Here is a 12,976-nt window from a genome sequence, read left to right as displayed (position 1 = left end):
ACTGGCAAAGGCAGGCGAAGCCGGTCGGCACGCGCGTGGGTTGGGCTTTGGACTCGGAGCAACCTGCCGCGCGCCCACGTGCAACCGCACGGCAACTCGGCAAAGACGTAGGTGCCGCGAGCATCCAGACCACGGAGGCAGAACAACCGAGTTGCCACACAAACCAACACTTGCTCACGGAGACTCTCAGCGCACGTAGCGTCTGTATTGATACTGACAAGTGATGACAATGAAGTAATATTTTCGTACATCATTTTTCATGTTCTACAACCTCAATAACCAGTGTGGTAAGCTCACGGTAATGACCTAGCTATTGAACATATTACAGTTATCCGAAACAAGATAACGTGATAAACCCGCGTAGAGTACCGCTGCTCTGGAATATCTATGAGCCACCTGCTCGTTTTCTTCTCTCTCTGTATGCTTCTGTTCATATTCTTCAACCGATCCCGGAGCAGTTAGTGTCCATCTTGGCATGTTTTGACATATATCATATAGTTTTACTTGCATCATCGTAAGCACTGTACATACACAAAATCTACTATCGATCCCTATGCTGTTTCGTTCAAGACCGTGATTACAACTGTACTGCTGCAAAACTCGTCACTTCTTCACGACCTTCTGGGGCGGCGAGCACGACGACGACGATGACAGGCCCGAGAACATGCTGCTATCGGCCTTGTCCTTGCTGAACGCCTTCCGCACGTCCTCCTTGAGCTCGCAGAAGCGCATCCTCTTCACCTTCTGCTCGTCGGGAGAGCCATTCTGGAGGAAGAATGTGTTGCCGTCCGGCAGATCGTCTTCCAGGAATTTGTCGAGCACCTGAGAGCAGTTTGGGAAGTACCGACGGCCCAACTCCACTGCAAGTATGACAAGCAGATGTCAAATGAATGACTACCGTGCTGTTAACCAAGCATATTTCATATATGACGACAGTCACACATTTTAAATGAAAGTGTCTTTGACGATAACTGTAACTGCATATTCATCACACCAATACACGAGAATATATCATTTCGTACTCACATCAACTGCAATCCACTCCTACCAAAGTAGTATTGAAGAATATGCCCTCGTTAAGACGCAACAAAAACAACACAATACAGAAACGGAATTTAACATGATCAGGTCGTTACATTGAAAGGATATTATGCCGTTATACTACCATATAGAAAGCACATGCTAGGCAATGTAAGCCATATGTTTTGTTAACTCTGGCAGACGTGGCAGTACATAAATCGAAGCTGATCTACTGTACTGTTAGCCATACGAACAATTTCTGTTCAAAAAGACAACAAGAATAACTCTAGTACATGCATATTGTCAGCAGCTTAATATACAACATCTTATGGATAACTCACTTTGGTCTATGTAGAATCTGTGGTTGCATTATAACTAAATTTGGTATGGAGCAGTTCTAGTAAAATCGAAAGACTGATACTTGAAACCGTACCTGTTTTCATCAGTGCATCCACCCTTGAACGAAGTCTTTTGTTTTGTGTTACTGGTGTTTCATTTAGATCAACTTCCCTCAGTTTACCACAAGTACTTGCTGCAGAAATACCGCCGAATTCTTCTGTGGTGTCTGCTTGTGCGATTTGCATGGCAACCTTGGCTTCAGCAGGAAAGAATAATCTGGCAAACGCAACTGCATGGATGATACTTAACATGTTACGATCCAGGGGAATACAGTGTAGTTCAATAACGTAAAGTTTATTTTCTTCTCAAGTTCAATATAAACAAGGTTAATGAGAATGACATATCACCCCAAGTTCTAGCTTCTGTTGGACAGCCACACAATAGTGTGAAATCCTTTTCAATATATTGTCTAGAACTCCACCATTAGGCTATGGAGTGAGCAAAGTTGAGTGGCAGCAGAAGTTACAGGTCTGTCATCGGAAATTAGATTAACTTGGGACTTGTGCATCACGTAAGAGGGAAATGATGATGTTAGGGTGAGAAAGAGGATGGATAGTCTAGGCTTTTCCCAGCTCCTAAATGTTCAGAGTTGTTTTCCTTTACCTAGTTAGAACAAAATGATACAAATGAACAAACATTTTTCCTAGTACCAATTATTTCCTAATGTCCAGAAAGGTTGAGGGCACATGTCATTAGACTACAAGGTGGCCTGAATCAATTCCCACCGCCTCCATCTTTTCAATTACAATCACTGACATTCTATCAAACAAGGTGCGGAATTCACCTCTGTTTTCCAGGTAGAGAAGCTTCATGTGAAGATCATCAGCCAATAAAGGCGAGGTGACTGCGTCTTCCACTGCCATAGGATTCCGCATCATCTCCCTCTCTAGAATATCTATACACAACCTATCTTTATTTGACTCTTGACCCTGCTCCATCTTTGTATTGTAGTCTTTTGATCTTGTTAACCTCCGACAAATACTAATTGCGCTCCGGCCATCAGCTGTCGGTTGTGACACAATTGCCCCTTTGTTTAGGAGACACATAATGATAGCTGGTTCTCTCCTCATTGCAGCCAAGTGGAGTGCAGTGTATCCACGGCTATTCTTCAAATTCAAGTTAGGCAGCCCCAAGTCTAACAGCTCTGAGACAACTTTAGAATCACAGTAAGAAGCAGCATAGTGCAATGCATTGGCGTCATCTAATGTGATTTCAGACTCATTAAGAAGCAATTTCACAAGCTCGACATCATCAGAATCCAGTGCTCTGTGGATTCTTCGGACTCTTTTCTCATGCACAGGGTCCGAAACGAATGCATCACCATCAGCTGTTTTGGACTTTCTGCGAATCTTTTTTATCTCATCAACAACTTCTGGAGGGAGCTCCTTATCTAAAGATATATCATCAAGATCTGATCTCGCAATCCTCTGAATACATTTGTCAAGCACTTGAGTCAGCTCTGCGTGGGAAGCAACATGCAGAATAGGAATGACATCTTCTACTAGAGTCTTGTCAACAAAGTTAAGAAGCCTCCGCTGCAGAAGAAGACCATGTTAACCAATTGCATTACGTAAGTCCAAACAGCAAAGCTGAACTGATGATAAACAGTCTAACAAGCTACTCAACGAGAATACTTGGTGTACATATGCTGTACAGTGTACAGCCTAGCAACTCTTGCAGATCTAAAGCGGACAGGTTGAGTTGGCCCAACTAAGAAAGCATTACTCAACCATTTTAGCAGTTCTCAGTTACTCTAACAAAACTAACTTAACTCGACCATGAGTTTCCACTTTCAACAACTTCCACAATCAATCATCTTGCATCTTTTTACCTGCTCCAAATCTATTGTTTTCACTAGGGATCAGCATGAAGAGATTGCAAAAAAAAAAGTGCATCCATCAAATACACGGATTGGAGCAAAACGAAATCATGAATCCAATAATTTTAGTCAACAGCAGCCATATACAGTATTGCGTCTCACCTGGAAGAGCGAAACGAGCTCGGGGATCTTGAAGGTCCACGCCGCGTACATGAGCTCGACGGCGAACCTGATGGCCGGCGGGCACGAGTCGTGCGGGCACACGGGGTCGGCACACGACACCACGTCGGGCGGCGCCGGCCGGAGCTTGCCCGTGTACAGGTACCCCAGGAACGCCTGGAAGGCCTCGCGCCCCACGCGGCCTCCGGGGACGAGCTCCTCCATCTTGTACCGCGGCCTCCCACTGCCAGCCCCCTCTCCTTCCCCTCCGGCGCCAGCGGCTGCATCACCGCGCGTGGCCCCTGCGCGACTGCGCGCGGCGAAGAGGTCGTAGAAGAAGGCGCTGCGCGCGGCGAGTATGCAGCGGTGGATAGGGACGGGCGGCTCGCCGTCGGGCACGTCGACGTCCGCATCGCTGCAGTCAAGGTCCGAGTCGGGGAGCAGCAGCCGCTCGAGGTTCTTGCTGAGCCGATTCAGGCTCACCGCCTCCACGTTGCTGCCGCTCCCTCCTGCAGTGCCTCCACCACCCCACCCCTCCCCGGCGGCCAACGGCGGGGTCTGTGGCGGCCCCGGCGGCGGCAGCGCGAGGGAGCAGGGGCTGGACCCGTTGGAGAGGTACGACGACGAGGACGCGAACGTGATGGATGACGAGGGCTCCATGCCTGGCTACGGATCTCGAACTCCAACGACCAAGCACGAGACGCGACCCTCCCTAATCGTGCCGGACCACCACGGGTGGTCGCGTCACGCGGTTTCGGCAGCCAAGGCCGGAGCTTTTTGGCCTCGCACGGGCGAACAGCCTGATTCGGCCCTCCCTTTGGTTGGCTCCAAGCAGATCCGCGTCGGCAAGAACCTGCCCGACGTGACCCGCCCTAAACGCGGCACAGAAGTCGCCGTAAATCTGACCCCCAACTCCCCCCAGCCCTGCAGGTTCCGGAGCGGGATCTCGCCGGCGCTGCGTCAGGTCTGAGGCAAAAAGAAAAAAGAGTTTTTCCTATCGGGCGGCGGGTAAAATCCCAAAGAACCAATCCCAGTGGGCAGCGCAGTAGGGGCAGGAAAAAAGGACGTGAGAAATTGTGGGGGGCGTCGACGGACGACCTAGCAGTGGTAGGGGTGAGGACTGACTGAGCTCTGAGGAGCAGCGGGGGTCAAATGGAATCGTGGAAGAAGAATTCGGGGGGAAGTTGCGTGGAAAGCAGGGAGGGGGAGAAAAGGAGTGGATCGAAGAAGACGACGAGGAAGAATAGAGCGCCGGATGGGACGACTGGATTTGCTGCGTCCCCATTCGTACCCGACTTGCGAAGTCAGGGACGCTGCTGATCATGCAAGTACTGTTCCACTTTTACTGTACATAAAATACTGTAGCACTAAATCTTATCTATCCCTTTCGAATCTAACGGCGCATAAAGTCAGAGGATAGCCGTCCATTCTAAGCCTACTGCTTAGATTAGATGAGTCTTTTTCGAGTAGATTACGTGAAACCTGAGGTGTTCTGGCATAAGTTGCGGGAAAACCAGTGCCGTGTATACGTTGCCAGGTGACGCCTGACTGCGGTGACGTCGACGGCAGGGCGTGAGCTTAGCGTATGCCTGTCCAGTCTACGGTCTAAAAAAATTGAGGGGTTTTTTAGAAAAATCTCCAGTCTAAATTAAGTGGTGATTTTTTTATAAAGTAATTAAACCTTGTCTATCAACATTTCTTATATTCAAATAAGATATATAAAAATTACATGTGTAGAGTATATCGATTTCTCTAGGCAAGATTTTATTAGCATCACAATTTTAATAAAATTTACAAAAATGTTACAATAAAATATATTTTTCATCAATTTACATTCCAGGTTCATGTTAAATAAATCCAAAACATCAGTTTTCGGTCTAGATGGAGTATTTGGTTATATGTAAAATCCAGACTAAAATATGGGAATACAGTTGTATGTTGTATTTCGCTTTCGGTGTAAGCGGGAATTACCTATTATCCAAAAAAGAAGGATTTTTGCAAGTTATGCTATGGCACTTGAGTTTGTCTAATTTACTTTTTCTGAAACAGTACTCTGGTCTTTTATTTCGGCGGATGACGTGAAATTCCGCTGAAGTTCTTTTTGGTTGAGACCTTTGGTTTCCTAATAATTGTGTTGACGCCCTCCAATATGGTATTTCCATTGCAAAAAAGACTGCAGATCCCTATTTTGTGATTCCTTAAGGTTGATTGTAAGAGAACAACGATGCTTATGGTGAGGTGACATGTGCGGATAGAAATTGCTGTGTGCACGATGTCTCGGCTAACGTAGGAAAAAGCAAGTTACAACCTTACAAAATCTCTCACAAAAGAAAAGCCTTACAAAAGGTATTTTTATGCTAAAGCTGAAGAACGGAACGTGAAAATGGGGATCAAATCTAAACTTAGGTTAAGACCATGTTTGGTTGATTGTCAGCGCTATGCTAAACTTAAGTTTGATAACTTTAACTTTTGTTGACATGCATTTATTTCACGTCCCAAAATCTTAACTATATAATTAAGTATCTATAATTATCATGACATTATTTTATATATTTATTTATTAAATCTAGTTAAACATGTTTAAACATACTTTGGAGATGATTTAGAGCTCTTTAGTAAAACCATAAATGCTTTAGAAAAGAAGAAGAAGAATAGAAAAATGAAGAGAAGGGAAAAGATCGTTCCAACAGTCTGACCGTCAATGACTACCACGTGGGCTTACCGCAGTCCAATTGAGACCTCCTGCGATCTAACCGTTAGAGCCCAGTGGCATTTAAAGAAATCGATCACTCTTTCTCTCTTACTCTCTCTCTCACTTCTCACTCACTCTCTTCACACAAACCGAGTAAGAGATCATATAGATGACTCCCAACGATTGTAGATCGACGAAGGAGACCTTCCCAAGTTTTTCAAAGGCTTCTTCGAGCTCATCCCCCACTTCTACATCACTGGGGGGCACTTTTCCCTGGGCCTCTCCATCTCAAGCTGATATGCCACCTTAGAGTCTGATCTCCAAATCGGAGCTTCCCCGGAATGGGTTGATCTGCTAAAAAGCTTTCCTAATTCAAGGTGAGTCTTCCCCTACCGTTTCCCTATCATTCTCAAGCTCTAATCGATCATCATCCCACTTAGACCTGAGTTTAATCCTAACCTAAAGCTTATCCATAGGGTATTCTGAGTTTAACTCAGTAAATATCGTTCAAATAGCCTTATAAGCACTCCACTAGTCTCATAGAGCACTTTGGTACCATTCGTAGCCGAAGGCTTCGCTAGAGCCTTCATTGGTGCCCCCCGCAAAGGTGCTACCGGCAAGGTCGCACGGTATGACCACTAATCGGGCTGGTTTGACCGCCAGTTGAGTCCAAAACATCCGGTTAAAACCCTATAGTAAAGAGTCAGACCGCCTCTAGGGCCGATCTGACCGCCAGTGCCCGCGATCTGACCGTCCAGTGGCCCGGTCTGACCGTCACACCCTAAATCTCTCTGCACATCGGCAGTCTAACCGCCAGCCATGCAAAGCTATATGACCTTAGGACGTCTTATTCGATGTTCAAAACTTTTTCAACCCGAATCGTTTAACATTCCTTTGCAAATATTTTTGAAACACGACGCTTCATTATTGTTCAAGCATGTATCATATGCACACTCTTCCGTCACTCACTTGTTTATGCAACACATTCGTGATTTATTTAGAGAGCGTTGCATCGATGGTCCAAGTGGTTGAAGGCGACCTCGAGCCTTCAAAATTTTGTGAGTACCACGCAAGTGCATCAGGCAGGCGCCGAAGCAGCAAGGCAAGTATCTAAGCATATTCTACCCACTACTTTGGATCAATTGTGTCTAATTTGATAAGTTATGTTATATGTATGTTGTGCGTGAACAGCGAGTCGATGTTGGGAATTATGGGTAGAACCTATATTGTTGCACTAATCTTACCTTGGTTATTTGATATTTCCTATCCTTGTAACCTGGGTTTAACTATATAGTTGTCTAAATTCAAAAGTTAACCAAATGCTTAGTAATGTATAGGTCATTGGTAGAAGTCAAGCGGTGGATTCAACCACTGTTCGTGAGCTTAGGGCTTATTTACTTGTTCACAAAATGAATTGATAATAATGTTGGGATGTATGAGTGGTGAGGATGATGCGAGATGTGGACGGTGCTAGGGATATGTCGGGAGAGGAGCTCGGATCCCATTGGTCGCTTGCATCGATTAAGTACCGTCCGTCAGTAGTGTTAGCTTTAGCACTTTCCATACTAACCATATATCCATTTATGGGAAAGATGAGATGAATACCTAATTTAGTTGTGATCCTTTGGCTTGCACGTCTCGGATGTTGTGGGCATAATAGGCTTGTAAGAGTATCTAGTTTGCTCTGGGAGTAGTTCTAGATGACCCCCGCACCTAGAGACGCCTGATCAAACGATTGTGGCTTATTTAAGAAAGGTTGTCATGAGTACCCCTTGTGTGAACTTTAGCTGGTCACACAAGCTAAATAGTCCTTGTGTCGTGTGGATAAAAGAGTACCTCATGCAGGGTTTAAAAGCAATTCATAAATGATCATGTTTTTGTCCATCCGCATCGGTCGTAGAGTCAGGAATGTGGAATGATATGGTACGGTATGCTGGGATGTGGTTGAGAGATTCTATTCATAAATAGTTCCGTTACAGATATTTATGATGTTAATGATTACAGGATAGGAGGGGTATATGTGTATGGTTAAGTATATATGCTCGTATTACCGTGTCCAATTTTTTTCGCTTATAAATTTACTTAACCATGTGGTCGTTTTCTTGCTAACATCCAAATGTATTATCCTTAGAGTTGGGCTATTTATATGTACACATTATGGATTAAGTCTTGCGAATAACTTCGTACTCACGCTGCTCTTTCAGGTGCTACCGGCGTGAAGGAGTTAGTGTTCGGCTACTTCACGCCCGCTGATGTAGGTGGCGGGGATGAGTAGTGCAAACTACTTGGATGACGTTATTTTGGGGTGGAGCCTAAGGAAATATAGCTCCACCTATCTTTTGTTGTTGATAGATGTTTTATTTCGTTACGTAGTTTCTCTTTTGGCTAGGTGATAATATGTTTAATTATCCTCCTAGCTCTCTTTTGTTGTAAATTGTCAGAAATTATTGATGATCAAAGACTTGTAATATATTTTCAATTACTCACTCCTTATTAAGCTTTGTTGTATTATATTTTCAATTACTCTCTCTTTATTAAACTTTGTTGTGATTATGTACATTGGAAAGGCATGTGTTCTAATATTAGACACAAAACAGATGCCGGGACTACCAAAATGGTATTCTGGTTAATCATTACAGTTGTAAGTAAATAATCTACTTAATGGTTAAATAAAATACTATTTGGACGATTCTCACAATTTGATTATTATTGCAACATTTGTGGCTCGATATGTATCTCTTCTATAGGTTCACTTGTCAAATACTATCTTTCTAGCCAACACTGGTCTTACGCGTGTGAAGAATTTCTTAGACACAAGAAGTGTGGCAAGCCATACTTTACCAAAGTAAGGTATGGCAAAAGCGTGGCGACTAGCTAAATAACCCATTACAATTGTTGCAATGAATGTTGAGCTATCACCCATCATATAATGGCCGCAGTCCGTGGAAAGAGTTAGGATTCAATAGGTGTCTTGTTGCTCAAAAAAAAGAAAGAAGAAAACAACAAAATATGGTAGTTGGCAGGCTTGACGACGGCAGCAAAGCGTGTCACTCAAAGAAAAGAAAGAAGAAACCGACAAAATAGGGTGGTTGGTAGACTTGATGACGGCAGCAAAGCAGGTAAGGCAAGGGAAGTTGGCGAGGGTGTGCCAAGTTGCAAGTTTGCCGGCAGGCATTTTGGTAGGTCTCGTCTTGAAGCCTCTTAGAAGCGGAAGAGCCGTGATGGTGCCGCTAGTTGCGATGGTAGAAGGGAGCGGCATTGTAGATGGTAGCCACAACATTCATACCATCAACTATGGCAAGTGCACACACGCTAGGTGAGGGTCAGGGACAGCGGTGGGGCTTCATGCAGGCCAAAGAGGGCCATGCATGACCCCCTCCTTGTCTTCCAAATTTCAAAATAAAACTTTGTTTCACCACTTACTTTCATGCTAAGAAAATATCAAATTGAGCGCTATTATTTTAGATTCAACCCCTCTCTGTTTCTAGTCAAGCCCCACCATTGGTCACAGAGTTGGTAACCAATAATGTCACACCCGGTTTTAAAATCAAATCGAATATAAACTATATGTATGTCAGGATCAATTTTCACATACATATAGCGATGTCATTAGTGGAAAACAGACACCATGCTCATTATTACAACGTTATTTATTACAAAATGACCAAACACTCTCAAGAAAAAAAATACATAGAAGGGGAAATAAATAACAGCACAGTGCCCACTCCTCATGCAGTCGATCGGAAGCTCCATAAGCCTAGAACTTTGCACTGACTTCAAAATATTCTTCAAAAACTTCACCTTCTAAAAAGCAAGCGTGAGTATTTCCAATACTCAGCAAATGGAAAAAAATATGGCATGAAGGCTTAAACCAAGATTTCCTATCCCCTAAGGTTCAATTTGCATAAAAGCCCATTTTTGCCTGAAGCTACAAAAAATCAGTTTTTCTAAAGGAAATATGTGCAACAGGTCTCCTTTAACCTTAGATAATTCAATCATTTCTTAACCAAGGAAAAACATCAACCTAACTAATCATGTGAGGGTCCATGCTGCTCATAACCGTGAGCACGGCTGAATATTCAATTTGACACTCTGCAGAGATTGTACACTTTATCACGAGTCGTGACCAACTCTTTTACCAATACCCGTCGATACCTTACACACTTCTAGGGTGTGCATCAAAAGATCACTATGAGGTTTTTCTAAAGAGTTTCCCAGTATACACTTGGCCATTGAGGTTTCACCGATGTACATAAGTGGAGTAATCCTCCATCCTAGAAGTCCCCTCTTGTGCCAGGTAGAATCGGAAAGTAATTCTTCCTTCTCTACACATCCAACTGGCTCATACATCACTAGAAGAACATCTAGTTACTTAGCCAAACCGTACCATGTAGGTCTCGTGGTTGTAATTGTCACGGGTGGTCGCTCCACGAACCGGTCCTTAATATGGTCCGGGTAAGACCGCAAACCATCTAGCAAGGGTAATCACCAAAAAATATCCATCCAAGGATAACCATGCCTGGAACACATCAACAGTTACACGCCAACATTTCCTTCTTACCCAAACCCTAGATTTCTTGTTGCTAATTTCCTTCACAACAACAAATATCATAACCTCCTTTTATCTCAACTTTTAATTTCATAGCTCATGATTCATCACCTACATACTACATGTTCATCTAAAAGCATGGCTAAGCCGAAACATGACATTATTGAGAAAATAGGCATCTGCAAGAATAAAACCTGTACACAAAGCTAGTGTTTGCTATACTACTCATTTCACCATAAAACAACATGTATTTTTTTTGTGAGACTGACTTTAAATAAAAACTAGTCCATGGTCAAGACACTTGCCTTCGTCAAGGTGATGCACGATTCCTTCAAAGTTTTCTTCCTGGAAATTCCCAAACCGCTCTTAAACTATACACAAGCACACAATAAAATATAAGAATAGTACACTAAAAAATACTAAAACTTGGTAAAAATCATATGAAAAGATTCTACACGTCGCTACGAGAATTTGAGCATAAAGATAGCCTAAATCGGAGTTACGAGTAAAAAGTTATGATCGTTCGAAATTCTAGGGGCTTTTCTGCAAAACTACCAAATTTTAGTGTTTATTTTTATACTAAAAACTAATTATTGTGCAAGGCATTATTGTTGTTGATGTCATAAATAAAAAAGAATTATTTTAAAAGGGAAAAGGGTGTGGACCGGGTCTATTTGGTCATGGACCGAGAAAAGGCTTCGATCCACAGGTCCATGGTGGATCGGAGCGGCCGGCGGTGGCACTATGCAGCGGAGAGTGGCCGGAGTTGGCCGGAACAGGGGCTCCGGTGGCCGGGTTTCACCGACGAGTGGTGAAAAAGAGAAAGGGAGGGCCGGCGATCTTGCCTGAGCATCGATGGGGTCGGAGCCTCGGTGAGATGGTCGGGCGACGAGGACAAGCGACGAAGATGGTCCGAGTGTGCCGAGGAGAAGGTTCCGATGGCCAATTGGGGACGAGGACCTTCGGACTCTCCTCCGGAGTTCCATGCGAAGCCGAAGGGGTGGTTAGTGAGGCTGGAGATGGCATGACGGCGCGAAATGGCGACGGTGGTGGCATAACTCACCAGAGATGACAGCGACGGCGAACCGAGTGAGGAGAGAGGGCAGAAAGGTTGGACTGGGTGCGCAAAAGAATAGCTAACTCGGTGGCATAGAATTTATACAGGGGAAGGGAGAAGGAGAGACGCACGATCCGACCGAACTTCATCACCGGAGATAAACCCGCGTGGGCAGAAATGGCAACGGACGACCGTTTCACGTGATTGAAGAGGGGAAAGGGTGTTTGTGCGCGACGGTTCGGTGCTCGGGCGGGGAGGCAAAAGGAGGCGGCTTCAGTTGGGAACTGCAGCGGTGGCGACGCGGGAGCAAGGAGGTGAGCGGCCGGAGGTGGAAGACGAGCCGGAGCTCAACTCGGCTCGGCGGCTCGACAGCGACTCGGTGGCTTGATCTGGGCCCGTAAAGCAGAGAGGGTGGGGCGGCAAACGGCTTAGAGAGATCGGCTCAGCCAGATGGGCTTGACCCAAACCAAGAGAAAGAGAGGGAGGGCGGACGGGCCACGGCCCAGGAGAGAGAGAGGGGGGTTGGGCTGGATTTTAAAGGAGTTTTGGTCCGGGTTGAGTTTCTTTTATTTATCTTTTTATTTCATTTCTATTTTTAAATCTAATTTGAATATAAACTGAATTCAAATGAGTTTTTGAAATAATTTTCACCTAAAAATTCAGAGAGGGAGAAAAAAAGGGCCTACTATGACTACAGAGCCAGCATGAATGTAACATATCAAAATATAACCTAAGTTATTTATTTGATTTATGAAAATACTATTTTATTCCTATGCTAGTGGTGATGCTATCAACTAATTTGTGGGCATAATTTTAATAATTGACAAAGCCAAAAATTAGGGTCTTACAAATAAGGTGTCGTAGGTGAAGAAACCTGTAGGACACGAGGAGGAGGAGGAGGAGAAGGAAAGCGTTGAATTCGATGCTAAGTGTTACTGATGGAAATTGATTTTGAGAACCATTCATAGACATTGATGTTTAATAGCAACTCGATAAAGGTGGACAATTGCACCTCTATTAGAGCAGTGCAATTTTGCAGTTAAGAATAATCCTCTTAAGCAGTGGTATATGTCATGAAAAAGGAGTGGGTGAATAAAAAATAAATAACCCGTCTCTTGTGAAATTTTAGATTTCCAAACATGCCTAATTGACATGAAACAATCACCATTGGCAACCCCTCCTCCCATTTCATCCTGTAGACCAAGGGTGAAACCAGGTAGAGGTATCCTGGTGCACTGGCGCTAGGGTAAATCAAAATTTTAATAGTAATTATCTTATTTT

At 44.1% G+C, this 12,976-nt stretch overlaps 1 protein-coding gene across 1 annotated transcript; it reads right to left on the bottom strand.

Annotated features, from left to right (window-relative positions):
* Positions 1-224: 224 nt before the first annotated feature.
* On the bottom strand, positions 225-4,693 carry LOC133921582 (BTB/POZ domain and ankyrin repeat-containing protein NPR2-like). The gene is made up of 4 exons (XM_062366525.1): positions 3,401-4,693; positions 2,204-2,954; positions 1,454-1,648; positions 225-860 (listed from the first exon to the last, which is right to left on the bottom strand). Exons 1-4 carry the CDS (start codon positions 4,055-4,057, stop codon positions 604-606), a joined length of 1,860 nt encoding a protein of 619 aa, XP_062222509.1. The 5' UTR covers positions 4,058-4,693; the 3' UTR covers positions 225-603.
* Between the last annotated feature and the right edge of the window lie 8,283 nt (positions 4,694-12,976).

The sequence above is a fragment of the Phragmites australis genome, chromosome 1 (genome assembly GCF_958298935.1).
Source record: "Phragmites australis chromosome 1, lpPhrAust1.1, whole genome shotgun sequence".
Taxonomy (NCBI): domain Eukaryota; kingdom Viridiplantae; phylum Streptophyta; class Magnoliopsida; order Poales; family Poaceae; genus Phragmites; species Phragmites australis.
The sequence above is the reverse complement of the archived record's forward strand: the minus strand, read 5'-3'. Positions and strand labels throughout refer to the sequence as shown.

Excerpts from the sequence above, each read along its gene's own strand:
- LOC133921582 (XM_062366525.1), bottom strand. The coding sequence starts at position 4,057 with ATGGAGCCCTCGTCATCCATCACGTTCGCGTCCTCGTCGTCGTACCTC. Across the intron at positions 2,955-3,400 it reads AGCTCGTTTCGCTCTTCCAG|CGGAGGCTTCTTAACTTTGT; the intron begins GTGAGACGCAAT and ends CTTCTTCTGCAG. Across the intron at positions 861-1,453 it reads GGATGCACTGATGAAAACAG|TGGAGTTGGGCCGTCGGTAC; the intron begins GTACGGTTTCAA and ends TCATACTTGCAG.